General features: G+C 39.6%; 3 protein-coding genes across 4 annotated transcripts in view; 1 reads left to right on the forward strand and 2 right to left on the reverse strand.

Moving 5' to 3' along the window:
• tpk1 (thiamin pyrophosphokinase 1) overlaps positions 1–2,066 on the forward strand; it is a 93,341-nt gene extending 91,275 nt beyond the window's left edge. For both annotated transcript variants that reach the window (XM_069667749.1, XM_069667750.1), the window contains exon 9: positions 1,211–2,066. In XM_069667749.1, the coding sequence (XP_069523850.1) occupies positions 1,211–1,356 (146 nt within the window). In that variant the 3' untranslated portion in view covers positions 1,357–2,066. The remainder of the gene's footprint in view (positions 1–1,210) is intronic.
• sec61g (SEC61 translocon subunit gamma) lies at positions 2,050–4,166 on the reverse strand. The gene is made up of 4 exons (XM_069667752.1): positions 4,057–4,166; positions 3,583–3,686; positions 3,324–3,426; positions 2,050–2,216 (listed from the first exon to the last, which is right to left on the reverse strand). Exons 2-4 carry the CDS (start codon positions 3,674–3,676, stop codon positions 2,207–2,209), a joined length of 207 nt encoding a protein of 68 aa, XP_069523853.1. The 5' UTR covers positions 3,677–3,686; positions 4,057–4,166; the 3' UTR covers positions 2,050–2,206.
• Positions 4,167–5,572: 1,406 nt separating this feature from the next.
• On the reverse strand, positions 5,573–14,177 carry LOC138595667 (retinol dehydrogenase 12). The gene is made up of 7 exons (XM_069667013.1): positions 14,094–14,177; positions 13,328–13,443; positions 11,035–11,190; positions 10,842–10,946; positions 8,313–8,522; positions 6,843–7,035; positions 5,573–6,628 (listed from the first exon to the last, which is right to left on the reverse strand). The coding sequence occupies exons 1-7, from the start codon at positions 14,102–14,104 to the stop codon at positions 6,526–6,528; spliced, it is 894 nt and encodes a 297-aa protein (XP_069523114.1). The 5' UTR covers positions 14,105–14,177; the 3' UTR covers positions 5,573–6,525.
• Between the last annotated feature and the right edge of the window lie 69 nt (positions 14,178–14,246).

Raw genomic sequence — 14,246 nt, forward strand, 5'->3', positions numbered from 1 at the left:
CCGCGGGGACGTCGTCCTGGAGATCCCTCAAGCCCGGAGGACCGTGGGGCTCTGCACCTTGTGGGGAGTCTATCCCGGTCTTTCCGGGTAGGGGTGGTCTCTGTGGGTGGCACTCCCTGCAGGCGTAGACTGTGACCCCTCCCAGTGCGGATGGCTCCCATAGGTGGCGTTTTCCTCACCTGTTCCTCAGTGTCCTGCCATGTCTCTTCACCATGTTTTATCCTGAGTGCGAGCGTGTGTGTGGGTGGGTGTATGTGCATACGTGTACATGTGTCTGTCTGTATCTGTGTGTGATAAAGTGTATGTGTGTATGTGTAAAAAAGGACACACTACAGATACGACTGCACTTCCTGGTTTGACCACTAGATGTCAGTGTTGGACAGGTGTCCTTTCAGGCCTGTAAGGCTCAGTTCTGTCAAGTCCCTTCAGTTCAACTTGTTGTTGAATGTCGACATTCTTATATTCAGCCATATAAACGTATGTCTGAGTACTTTGAGTTTGTTAAACTGACAGTGGAATGATTATGACCCTTTGTCCACAGGGACCACAAAATCCGCAAGCAAATATTTCACCACCCCACATATATGGTTGAACTTTTCATGAACTACAATTGCGATCATCATGTGGTTAAAAATCAATTTAAAAAATGTAACTGGACTGAGTCCTTTAACCAAACCTTTCCCCTTTTCCTTCAAGAGCTCATTCCCCTTCTCTCACCGCCTGTCATTATAGAGGACTGTGACTCTTACACCTCACTGGTCACCTTTCCTGTTTGTGGCAGCTCAAGGGTTCTCTTTGAGAGGATTTCTTAGCACTTCAGTAACCACAAAGTGGGAGTATGCTCCGAGGCCTCGGCATAATAGCCTCTGTGAATGTGCGTGGTTTGGTCTGTGAACCCTGCTTGGCCTCAGACTGCTTCGTTAGGTCCAAAATTTCTTTGGTCAGACATAAAGCAAAGTCATGTGGACCACCTCGCCGCAGTCATACTGGGACACAAACTGCTCCAGAAGCCATGTCCAAACACACAGCTGCATTATTAACATGCAAAGAGCTTAAAGAACATGAGGCTGTGCAGGATAACTAGTCAGACGGAAAATGAATTATCTCTTTATCTTATTGAATAATTTAACTAGACTTATTAAAGTAGCAATCGCTCAGTAGGCCCCTCATTACTGCTGCATTTAATTATGCGTCTGTCTCCTCTCTCCAGATAACCAGATCCTGCAGTTTGGGAAGCTTGTGAGCACCTCCAACACATATGAAGCCGTTGCCCCTGGAAACAACAGGAAGCCTGTAACTGTGACCACAGACCAGCCTCTGCTCTGGAGCATGGGGATTCATAAGGAAGGGGAGTGACACAGAAGAAATCCCTCTTCTGTCACGTAAAACACATGACTAGTTTAACACAGCTGACTTATGGCTTAGCTTTATCATGTGTGGCCACAAATCTCACTTATTTTTTTCTGAGTGATATAATGATCTCTGTTGAAGCACTGAAAAATAGCTGATTACTATTATTAGTTTTTATATCATATTGGGCACCCTTGCCAAAGATTCCTCTATTTACCTGTATTCTTTTCAGGTTTAACGTTAAGGATTAACGACCGTCACTGTACAGGGTTGAATTCAGGAAACACCATCTAGAAATGTATCCCTGCCAATAAATGTGCACCTTCACAACCCTAAGCCTTTCTCTATACAAACATCTAGTTCCCTTCATTTGTTTAATCAGACAACTTTCAGTAAAGAACTTAAATGAAAGCATATTTAATAGACAACTACAGACAAGTGAGATCCCCATACTCGCAGTATATTTTCCTTTAAATATGTGCAGGTATTTGTTATGTATCACAGCTCACAGTGTGTGCCTTTAACACCAGTGCTCTTGTTCCACTTTCCTACCATATTAACTACATCTGTTGATATGAAAAATACACACACGTATGTGCCTTTGAGTTTTTATACTGCACTGAATGTCAAGAAAGATAACAACCAAGGAGTTTCTGTCGTAGTTAAAGCAACATTATTTTAATAGACAGGACAAATCAATGGGTTTCCATTTGTTTTATTTACACAGCGAAATATAAATGTTGTGCACAGAATGTAAAAATTTCATCCCTTCAGTCCCCAGTCACACCAGCCCAATAACACTTTGCATCCTCTCCCATTCCCGAATTGTGAAGTTTGTCTTTGTTCGATTCCAGATTTAACCACCACTAGAAGGAAAAAGAAAGACGGAAAGCAGTGTTAGAGATACTAGAGATCTGAACAGTTATCAAACACAATTATTTTACTTTAATATTCAGTTTGAATGACCAAGCAAACCACTTCATCACACTCCTAAAAGGCAATGATAGTGTGTGTCAGCACCACTTGCTCTAATAAATGCTGTATATTCTGACTGACAGCCTAAATGAATGGTACTTCATTGTTATGCAATTGTGAACACAAATAAAATGAATTCTACAATTGTAACTGCTTGTTTCCCTTCATATTTTCAGTAATGTAACTAATAACCAAGGATACATTACAAGTTAATCTGCCTTGTGCAAAAGATAACACTATTAAGAGACCTTTTTTTCCACTATTTGTAGTCCTGATAAAAATAATTTTGACATTAGAATTTGTCTACATTAAATTACTGTGCCTTTTGATGATTCACAATAGTAATAGACTTATATTGACACCATCTAATGTTGAGTGAAAACTATGACTGACAAGATTTACTGTGGTTTTTGTCTGTAAATCATAATTACTAAAAATAGAATAATGTAAAATTAAAGGCTCGCTAACTGCTGCTACTTTAGCATCAGTGTTTAGGGAGGTTTTCATTTATTATAAAACTCCAGCTGGGGAACTAAATGATAATGTTCCTATAAAGCTCTATTACTTCAGACCAGTATAAGGTGACAATTCAAGAATACACATAATTTAATTTCTCAAATTATCTTGCCATGCTTGACCACAGACAGACCAACACAGCATTTAGTGAATTCCTGTGAACCCAACTGTACTTTGATTTACACATAACTGCAGTGAGTAGATAAAAACAAAGCAACTGATCTGTGAGTAGGATTATAAGGGAAACCCCCTCTCTCTGATAAGTTGTCCCTGATATCAGTGAGACACTTGGATATAATGGGGAGGGACATGAAAAAAATCTAATCAAGTCAAAGCCCCTTTTTAGTCTTCCTCATCACTGTTCCTTTAAATAATCTGAACAATTACTGTTAACTCATTATCAAATTAAACAGTCGAATCGGAAACCAGATGTCTGACACAATTTACCAAGAAAGTAATACATTTTTGTTACTATTACTTACACAATGATGTTGTTGATGGGAATGTGAATGAGTTTGACGAAGAAGCCAATGAAACCCATGATGGCAAACCCAATAGCTGTGGCCATAGCAATCTTCTGGAATTCTGCAGGAGGGCAAAAAATGAAAGAATTAAAAATACATTTACTTTTCACCGAGCAGCCCAGGCTACATATCAGCAGCTGGGTTGTAATAAAGGTTAGACGCTGCTATAAACACTACAAGGACTGGGCCAAATGGTGGCAAAAAAGTTCAAACCTACCTTTTCTGTCGGGTTTTGTACACCTCTTTACGAGCCTTATGGAGTCTTTGACGAATTGCCGGCTAGGCTCAACAAACTGCATTACCTGATCCATGACGTTTAGGCTGTGAACGGAATAAAGAAGGTCAGTATTAAAAGGTTGGACTGTTTTCAATGCTGACGTCGACTTCAGCAGCTTGAACCTTTTATGACTCCCATAACGTTATAATGGTTAATACACCGTACGTATTCTCTCTATACTTCAAATATACACATAAACATATAAAGTAAAAACGTGCTCTTATTTTGGACGGACATATTTGAAGTTATGTTGATTTCCTTTTCCTTGCTAGCTAACGTTATCCTAAGAAAAGCTATCAGGTCGACGTAACTGGGGTTAACTGGAAATTTAATAAATACAAAAAGCACCAGTTAGTAGGTAACATATTTGTAAAAACAAAAAGTATATATTACGTCGAATATTACCCTTCTTACCTGTTTCTGTTGTCTTGTTCGATGAGAAGACAGTCGGAGGACTGAGGGCCACGTAGCTCTGAGACAGCTTGTAGTAGAGAAGAGCTGACGTAGACTTAACACGCTCATGCGTACAGTCTTGCTGTTCTTCTTCTTTTGGTTTAATGGCGGGTTGCAATCATTACTTCTTATGTGCATATCGCCACCTACTGTACCGGAGAATATAGCATGGATGTTGTCTGAGGATTACGTTACAAAAAATCTAATATACACACGCACATCCTCAAGTGGGTGCTAGATCCAAAACAATCCACAAAACAAGATCCACACACCAGGAAGCTCCCGTAGAAGGGTTTATTCAGCACAAAGTGAGGTTTCGAGCCAACATGCTCTTCCTCAGTCTTGCAAGTCTGGTGTGCGGATCTTAATGGGGTTTTTTTTCATGAGGATTACTTTACATCAGATAAATTCATATGATAATAATAATTATTATAATAATGATAATAATATAACTCGTATATATTGCTATTTCTGTCAAATAGTCCACTACTGCTTTCTGTGTGTCCTGTACCCCTTCTCCTGATGTTCCCAGAACACCCTTAAGATCCAATTCCCTTCCTGCCTCGCTAATCTTCTTTCTTCCCTAAATTTTCAACAGTGCATGAGTATATGTTCCACATTCTCTGTAACTTTACATGCAGAACATTCATCAGCCATATTTTTCCCAAACTGCATATGTTCTTGTTTTTCTTTTTTATTTAAGCTTGAATTATTGTCCACACTGCCACCTACAGGCCAGGAGGTATTTCACAGATGCAGGCTGCCAGGTTTGATTACAGTATGGATTAAACCATTCTACTCACTTTCTTATGTATGTCAGGCTTTGATAACATTATTTTAGTGAGGTTGTAAAACAGGGTAAAAGTTATATTGAAGATTTAAAAAGATCATTGACCCTTTTCCACTTATTGAATACCTACAGAACCTAAACAGCTACCTTAACTGTTTGCTGTGCCTCTGTCCATGTAATCTTCCTAAATCCTCTGCTTGTTCTCATATGAATACAAAAAAACTTTGATTCAATGTAATGATTGAAGTATGACTATTTTACTGTCAGTGTATGAAATAAATAAAGAACTTTTTTTTTTTATAAAGATCGTTTCTGGAAACAGGACAGCTAAGTGATGGGATATTTGTTATGGTGTATTTGATTACTATAATCGTAATACACACATTGCTTTGAGCGAGCGTTGGTCCAACGCTCCTTGTACCCCCAGCTCTCGCTTACGCCACATTCCTTCAGTCTTTAATACTCCCTCATGTGATTTAGATTAAGATGCAGTTTCTTAACAGAAGTCTGCCCCTTTCTCTTGATCTTTGTTCTCCATTATACTTATTCAGTGGAGTGACAAATGCTTCACTTGCAGTAATTCTCAAACCCACAAAAGACCAGAACATTAGCTGAAGTCCACTGTATTCCATACACAGTTTTGTATTCATTATATGGGGTTCCAACTTTACTTTAAGCAACAGACCATGGAGTTCACAAGACAAATTTAATTTCAGACGTGTCATTTAGTCAAAAGTTCAAATCAACCCCTTGAAAAATGCTAATATTAAGCTAATACATTTAAAACATTATGTACATATTGTCACATTAACACATACTGGAGGCTTTGCTGAAGCTTCAACATAGTGACACATTGTAGGCACATTATATACACAATCAAACTGACTTTGCTGTAATTACCTCAGTCCAACCACAACACAGAGAATTGTATCTTTTAAATGGGGAGGCATCAAACAGAAGACTGCATGATATAAGACTGTACAATGAAACAGTACAATGAAAGAAACCAATAGCTAAATTCTTACTTATTAAAAAATGTAAATTCTAATATGTTTAAGGCCTTCTTCATAATAAATGCCACATAAGTGCTTTAACTGTGTGTATACCCCTATATACAGTATTTCATTCAAATGTCACTTTATAAAAGGCTCTTGGAGGCTGTTTAGAGCCACATTGTCATCCGTGCACAAAACATCTCATTGTTACACTAGAACTTACATACTGAGAGTTTATAATGAACATGTGGGAAAGCCATCAAAAGCCATTTCATTTCCATCCAAAGCATGTTCATGCAGGCTAATGTCTTTACAATCTAACAAAACAGGGCAGAAAATGGAGTTAACAAAGAATGCCACATGACTATGTATTTGTACAGTAAAAAGAGAGTAAAAGAAGTATAAAATAATTTGAGATTTTTTCAGGAAATACGAACAAACTGTTACATGGGTAAAACAGTAAGCAATCTTGTTTGATAAATACTAAAACAAAGGATCTATTTTTTGATATTTAATAATATAAAGTAACTCTTCATAAGGATCCGATGGCTTAAGGACTGGAATGTAATTTACTTTTGGTCATACAATGCATCTTTACAGTAACATTAATGACTCTATAAAAGTACGTCCTTAACTGCTAAGTTTTCACTGCCAGGTGATGCCAAGCATGTTGCAGCTGATGTCCCACAGTTTCTGGGCCAAGTCATCATCAGACGCAGTCCTTGAACAACTTGCAGGAGCGCAATCACTGGGCATACATGGAGACAAAGTGTGACCATTAAACACAGTGTGCTGCATTTGTGTGGGTGTTAAATAAGAATAGAAATTGTTAACCCTCAGCCACATGCAGTTTATCCTTTTGTTAGTCAGCAGGTTGTAATTCTGCGCAGCATGAAGCCTGCTCCATAAAAGCTCTTGTAAAACCAATTGTAGGTCAGCTGAAGTGGTGTGTGTGTGTGTACCTGAAGTACCCTCCGCTCAGGCTGTCCAGGCGTGGCTCCACAGCGCAGTAGATGGTGGTCTGTGCTCCCTCCACTGTCGTCTTGGTGAAGATCCTGAAAATCTTTACTGCCACTTGGATGCACTGGTGCTGGTGCCTCCACAGGTCAGACTGCACCACCCCGGGGTGCAGAGAGAACACGCTCACCCCTGTACCTGCAACACATATACATGCACGTAAACAGTCATGCACACTGTATGTTCATGTTAACATAAGTAAACATTCATGCACACTGTATGTTCATGTTAACATAAGTCAAACAAGTATGACCATAAGCATACTCTGCTGTGATTTGCATTACATTTTTCAGTGAAAGATATGGTTATTTTTCAAACAGTAGCTTTCTGGGTGACTGAGTTAAGTGTGAATTAATCAGAATGGCCATAATATCTTTATTTGTTTAGTATTAATCTTTCCCTTTATTGTCTTACAGTATCTTCTGTTCGTTTCAGAGCTATAAGCCAAATGGGCCAACTTTTTAAAGCTACACTCCACATCTAGAGAATCAATCATTTGACTGTAGGGTTTTCATATTAAAGTGATTTCTTTCAGCTCTTTGCCACTAAGCAAAAGGGCAAAAAGTACAATGGATTGAGTCTGATTCATATGTAATGAACGTACTTCCACAGAGGGAGAAAAGACAACTCAATAACTACTTACGCTTTCAAGTATAAAACGGAATACATTGCTGCTTTTCTGACTCACTTATCTTGGCAAGAACCACAAAGTCTCTCCCTCTCTGTACCCTCAAATATATAAAAGTCCCTTTTTAGGCTAGCCATCCAAATTCCAAGGACAGACATCAAGACTTGACTAAAATGACGTCTGTTTCTGCATGCATTCCTTCTCGACCAATGACTGGATATATAAATGGGCAACATGTCTCCACCTCCTCTTGTTGTACCAAAATGAAGCTAAAAATACCCTGGAAGAAGGCGCTGCCGTTAAGCGCATTTGGAGCCAGAGTCTGCGCGGTAGTCAACGGCTACTAGAGCCACGGTATTGACGTATAGCTCATACACATTTAACTAACTGAAAAAAGAGCACAACAGGTTATTGTGTTGGTCTGAAGCAAATATTAACAGATATGGAAAGGTAAATGTCCATAGTGTTAGTGTAAGTTACGTCTCCTCTCGCCGTTCCTCCTCTACTCTGCTAATCCAGAACCGATCAGCTGCAGGAGCCGTATTTGTAGCTGTCAATCATTCTTTTTAAAGCATCAGATAACTAATTAAAACTAAACTTCAAAGCAATGAACACTTGGATGTAAATTTAGCATGATAAGAAGTAATTGGAATGACAGAAATCATGTTTGAGAAAAATGTATTTGGCGTGTAGCCAGTCAGCAGGGGGCGCTAGAGATGTTCTGACTTCACTGCTAGGGAGCTGTCATGTCGTCCATCTTTTTATACAGTCTATAGTCTTAACTCACCTTGTAACCGTTGGGCTAGTGAGCGTGCAAACATGACGTTAGCCAGCTTGCTCTGTCCGTAAGCCTTCATGGTATCGTAACTCCGCTCACTGTTGATGTCATCCAGTCGAAGCCCGGTCCAGGTGTGGGCCACCGATGCCACGACAACAATACGGGCAGGGGCGGAACGCTTGATGAGGTCCAGCAGGAGGTAAGTCAACAGGAAGTGACCTGAGGAACGAAACAAACACACAGGCTAGTCACACAAAGTATTGTTTCCATTGTTTCAATCCATCTCGTCACCCTTAGATGGATTTTAACTCCTCAGAGGGTATTTCTCAGACAGATATAAACATATTTTTTTCAAGTCCATATGAAATAAGATGAGGCTTATTTGAACATGAACCACTAAATGTGATACAATAATACTACTTCTACTTATACGCTAAGAAGAAGTACTTATATACTCATCAAATGGAGTTGTGTAAAGTGGAAAAAGACTTTGGGGAAATTGTCTTTTGGCAGTTTATACTTTCCAAGCCATCAGTGTAATTCTATCAGCTTAAATTTGAGGGATCATGCGTGTCATACTGCTGTAAGGAAACACAAAAATATTTGGACAAGGAGCTCATGAAACACAACCTACTTTTTCATCGGAAAAAGGACTTTAAAGAGAGCCTTGTGACAGTTGGAGCCGCACCACTCTGAGACATCACCACACACTGTGCCAACAAGATGCCACTTGCACTCGCAATACTGCTGTCGTTTTTCTCCCGTCTAAAAATAGCAGTGCCGTTTTTTTTATCACTGGTTTTTGGCTTGTGTTGTGATTTTGTAGAGCTAAAGGGCTTCTAAAAAGGCAGCTTAACATGAATCTTTTACACTGCTGCAATAATCTTAATCATTAACATTGAAGTGATTTTAATTTCAATAGAACTGCTATCATTTAATCATGATAGGCTCAAAGTTGGCTCTATTTTCTCTCTGTCCTTTCTGTCCTTTGGTTTCTGTCACTGCAGTTGGTCTTTTCTTACTAAGATTTTGGTTGTATTCTATGTTAAAGGTTTCTGCATCTTTACTGCAGACGTTACTCTTTATTTTATGCGACGCTAGAGTCACAAGTGGTTGTCTTTTATAGTCAGTAGCCTTCAACGTGCTGTTGAAAAGAAGGCTGTTACCCCCCTCCACCACACAAACGCATTTCATTCCAGCTTATGTACCCAATTTGGCGACCCCGACACAACCATGTTACATACGTTATTCTCATCATCAATGACTGCTTACACAATAAGTACAAGGGCGCAACTGCTTTAGCTAGTTAGCTAGTTCTTGCTAACACTTCGCTTGTGCTTGCCATACACTCAGCCTCTTAAAGGGGACCTATTTTGGCTATGCAATCAATTTTCTATTTTTCTAATGTGTTTTTGAAGTGTGTTTCATTTTAAATATTGTATACATATTTTTCGGAGCCTCTCCTTCCTCCTGAAACAAACAAGCCGTTTTGCCATTCAAAGGTTAGACCTTAGCCATTATTGGCTGACGTTATTTGGAGTGACCGTGTAGTACCGCCCCCACATGGGAGCCGCACCGCACTGTTACTCCAAAGTTGTAGAAGGCTGCTCTAGGATCGTTTTTTCGACCTTATATGTGCGAGCCAGAATTGCCAGGTATCGGAATGATAAGTTGAAATCTTGACAACAAGCCAGCGCAAGAAGGCAGTCTGAGGTGACGATTGGTCGATTTCAGCAAAAGCAAGGTAGAACCCTGCAGGTGTTCTGAACGGCCCATTTCAGAGGCGACCTTTTTAAAAATGTAATTCTGGAAAAATACAGAATTATGCAGTTTTCACTTTTTCATTGTGAACAATAAACACCCAAAAATGTGAAACCCATCCAAAATATGAGAATATCCATTCAAAAGATACGGCCCCTTTAACTAGTGAGGATTAGAATCACAATGTGTTACAATCACGTCATTTCAGATAACCCCAAGAACATTTTCTTTGACTGTTTCTAACATTATTCTTGCTCCCTTGGAAAACACATTATCAGCCATGTGTTGCAACAAAAATATTGAAACACCAGGAAGTATCTGCCATTCAAAGACTGATCTCTCTTCATGTGAAACACACACAGTGGAACTGCCCTAAACGTTAACATATGGACTATGTGAAGGACATTGGCTTTCCTTACTATTGTTCTCCCTTTCCTGTTCTACCGCTGACCTAACCAGAGTTTAGCATTAGTTCAAGTACACGTGTACATTTAGCGGATGTTTATGAAAGAACAGCACGTGCACGTGTGTGTCGTGACCGGGCTCGAGCACGAGCGTTTCTCCTTCTGTCAGCCTGTGACAAACAAAACACAGAGGAAGAGATCATTTGGACGAGAGCCATTCTTCAGTGCAAGGAACCAACAACAGCTTGCAGACAGTAGTTATTATTGTTCAGTTTCCTGGCTGATTTGTTTCTAGTACCGCCTGTTAATAGCACCTTAAAGGGATATAAATATTTAAACCTTCTTTAGTAGGAAAATCCCCAGTATGACTTACCCAAATGATTGACCCCTAACTGCATCTCAAACCCGTCTGCAGTCTTGGAGTAGGGACACATCATGATGCCTGCATTGTTTATCAGGATGTTCACTTGTTTCTCCTCTAAAACATAATCACAAAAAGGAAGAGTTAGGTTAAATTAAGAGACTTGGGTCCAGCTACTCTCTGTAGTTAATGGTTTGTTACATACCTTTGTTGATGTGATCAGCAAATGCTCTGATGGACTTTGTGTCCGATAGATCCAGTTTCCTGATGATCAAATTCTCATTTCCTGTGTCTTCCAAAATATCTGTCCGAGCCTCCTCTGCCCTCTCCAGGTCTCTGCATGCCATGATGATGCGCGCGCCTGAAAAACAAGGGCCAAAAGTGCATGAGAGTTACGATAACGTAATGTTTTCTTACAGCTCAGGACAGCTCTTGACCTTAAATTGCCCCTACGTAAAAGTTTGCTAATGTGTGCTTGCTAACAAGTTCCTCAAAGAGAATAAGCAAGTATAGAGATGCAATGATGAATAGATTAGGATACAGCATTTTAAAATGAACTTTCCTCTTGTTTACGTTAAACATTTATGTATTTGCTGCTTATAAATTTCAGGGGCAATCACAGAGCAAAGGCACTAAACTGACATTTTTACAGTGATATATTGAGGCAACAAATCTACAGCCCTTCAACATTTCCTAACTCCAAACTTCAAAGGCTTTGCTCATTTGCAGGCATACAAAGCTACCTACGTCATTAAAAAGGGGGTACCTAAATCTGTGTGTGCGTGTGCTTTGATTCCCCTCTAATGTTCTCTAAACTCTCATTCATTTAGCCAATAGCACCGCTCGCAAAAACACAAGACCCTCTCAACTGTGTCATTCTCATTCGCCTCTGACGCAAATTGCGCTGCTTTCTCCCTAATGAGCCCAGAAAAGGGGCTTGGACAGCACATGCACGCACACACACAAAAAAAGCACACACAAACAAACAATATATCAGACAGACAACTCCCCCCACACACGCACACACACACACACACACACGCACACACAAAGTAGCTCCTCTGCCCGGGCAATTATGGAAGAGGAGAGGCATTAATCAGTTGGAGCGGAGCGTCTGTATCCCATCAGTGTCTTTGTTGCTCCCTGCTGTTCCCACATGGGAAAACCCAATTGTTCCCACATCTCCCTGTTAGCCGAGTCCACTCCATTAAATAAAATAGTAAACAAATAGTGAAAAAAGAGGGGGTTATACTGAGTCAAGTTAAAGATCAGGCAGCAGATGAGTACACGGTGTTCTGCATGCATAAGTAATGGGCAAAATGCAAATAATAACTTCAGTCACGCCTGGTCGTGTTTAGTATATTCAGACTCAGTAATGTGTAATCATGACAGCACTTCCTCATTACCTTTTTCATACATTAACTTGGATGAGTAATACGCACATTTCACTTAGTCAACATGAAAAATACAGCTTAAATAATCAAACATTTAAGTGATTAAAAACGTTCAGATTCAATTAGGGTTTTCCACGACGCCCGAGGAACCACCTTCTGTTATGAATCCTTGCAAATCTAATCATGTGGCCATCATGTTGTTACAGAATCTCATTTACTGAGACATGATGCCATAATTTGACAGGGAACCCTCCAGAAGGAAGGACCACTGTGTTATAATTTCTCTCTTCTCTCATTCGTCATTATCTAAATTTCTTTAACAGACAAAACAATTGTGTTCACATAAATTATTTGACAAAATAAGATCCCTGGCTATCCTTTCATTTACAAAATAAAAGCTCATTTATTAACGTCCACACGTTTGGAAAAAAAGCACTTGTGCAAAAGCACTTGCAATTAAAGTGTAGACTGGCTTAACAAATTAAATCAAGTCTCCAGAAACAGTTTTCATATTATTCACTGCTGTGCTTGTTTGTGTGTGTGTGGGTGTGCGTGTGTGGGTTTGTCTGGTAGCACCCTCCCATCTCTCTTTGTTTCCTGTCTGGCTCAGGAGGGAAGCGGACCCTCACAATGCTCCCTCTGTCCCCTTGATGCCTCATCTGTCTTCCATCACTTGAATTAGTCAAGTGTTAAACGGGAGGCTTATTTTGGTTAACATAGCCTGAAAATTCTGTCTTAAAATTAGTCTTAAAATATGTAAGAGTTTAAGGTATGCAGAAGTCATTAACACACTTCATACAGCCAGATATTCCCACAGAAACAAACACAGTATAAGCACAGTGAACAAGCAAACAAGTAGGATTAAACAGGATTCTATGGTGCAGGTCTGAGTGTACACTTAAAGATCACGCTTTATAGCTTTAAACCACCCACGCATTAGGACTGCTTAACTCCAGGAAAAGACTGGAATGTATAAGTCACAGTGGGAAAGTGAGTGAAAATGAGTTAAATAAGGGGAAACAGGCATCAATGTGACTGAGCCAGACATTTATGAGGCAGGTGCGGACACGCACACACAGCTGGACAGACAAGCCTGAAAATTACCTCTTCTTGCCAGGTCCCTGGCCGTTTCTTTGCCAATACCAGTGTTGGCTCCGGTGATGATGACTGTTTTTCCATCCAACCTCTCCTCAGATGACCAGCGGTTACAGCACACACTCCTGATTGATACATAACCAGCAAAGCATCATTAAAAGGAGTAACACATGAATGACAAAAAAAACATCTCTATATAGAAAAATAGTATTTTCCTTCGAGGTAAGTGGGGCAAGTTTGTAATACCCAAAGCTATTAGTTTTAGTAATCTGCTTTGTCTAATACACTTTCAGTCTGAGACATGATCCTTTGAGGAATTTTCCCCAAAAGTGACATTTGAAATATAGAGCAAAATCTAACATGCAACTTATGATCTTATAAACTGATAACAGTTTAACAATGAGTTCTGACAAAAATGTAGACATTGCTGCTTTAAAGCACAAAATCAGTCGGCCAACATACTGTATAATATTGATCGGTATTTATATTTCCGGATTGGGATTTTCATAATAAAACTATTTTGATTGAAAATCTTTACTTAAAAACTCACTGCAACAGATTAAAAGGAGCAAGAAACAATGAAGAGAATCAAATTCAACAGTTTTCCAATCACTTTACGTACAAATAATCAGTTAGCAGAGAAAAACGACCTGAATCGACGAGTCAATCTACTTCCAAATCTGCAGGCACGGTGTAGTGAAATCTTGCGAACATGCTCCTGATATTAAAGCACGCCACATAACCTTTGCCTTGTTTTGTGTATTTTGCTTCCTACCTGCAGTTCATTCTTCTTCAAGAGCAACAAATTTCCACCTCAGGACCAGTGAGCCACTTTAGCATGAAATGAATTACCTCCTTCAGCCCCCTGAAACAGTTCATCAATGGAGTTCGTGCTTGTCATCTCTCCCCCACCCAGCCCGTCGCGTTT

Source organism: Semicossyphus pulcher, unplaced genomic scaffold (genome assembly GCF_022749685.1).
Source record: "Semicossyphus pulcher isolate SPU_LCO1_2020_fin unplaced genomic scaffold, fSemPul1.0.p SCAF_18, whole genome shotgun sequence".
NCBI lineage: Eukaryota > Metazoa > Chordata > Actinopteri > Labriformes > Labridae > Semicossyphus > Semicossyphus pulcher.

Excerpts from the sequence above, each read along its gene's own strand:
- sec61g (XM_069667752.1), bottom strand. The coding sequence starts at position 3,676 with ATGGATCAGGTAATGCAGTTTGTTGAGCCTAGCCGGCAATTCGTCAAA. Across the intron at positions 3,427-3,582 it reads TACAAAACCCGACAGAAAAG|AATTCCAGAAGATTGCTATG; the intron begins GTAGGTTTGAAC and ends GCCCTCCTGCAG.
- LOC138595667 (XM_069667013.1), bottom strand. Across the intron at positions 8,523-10,841 it reads GTTAGGGGTCAATCATTTGG|GTCACTTCCTGTTGACTTAC; the intron begins GTAAGTCATACT and ends TTCGTTCCTCAG. Across the intron at positions 7,036-8,312 it reads ACTAGCCCAACGGTTACAAG|GTACAGGGGTGAGCGTGTTC; the intron begins GTGAGTTAAGAC and ends TATGTGTTGCAG.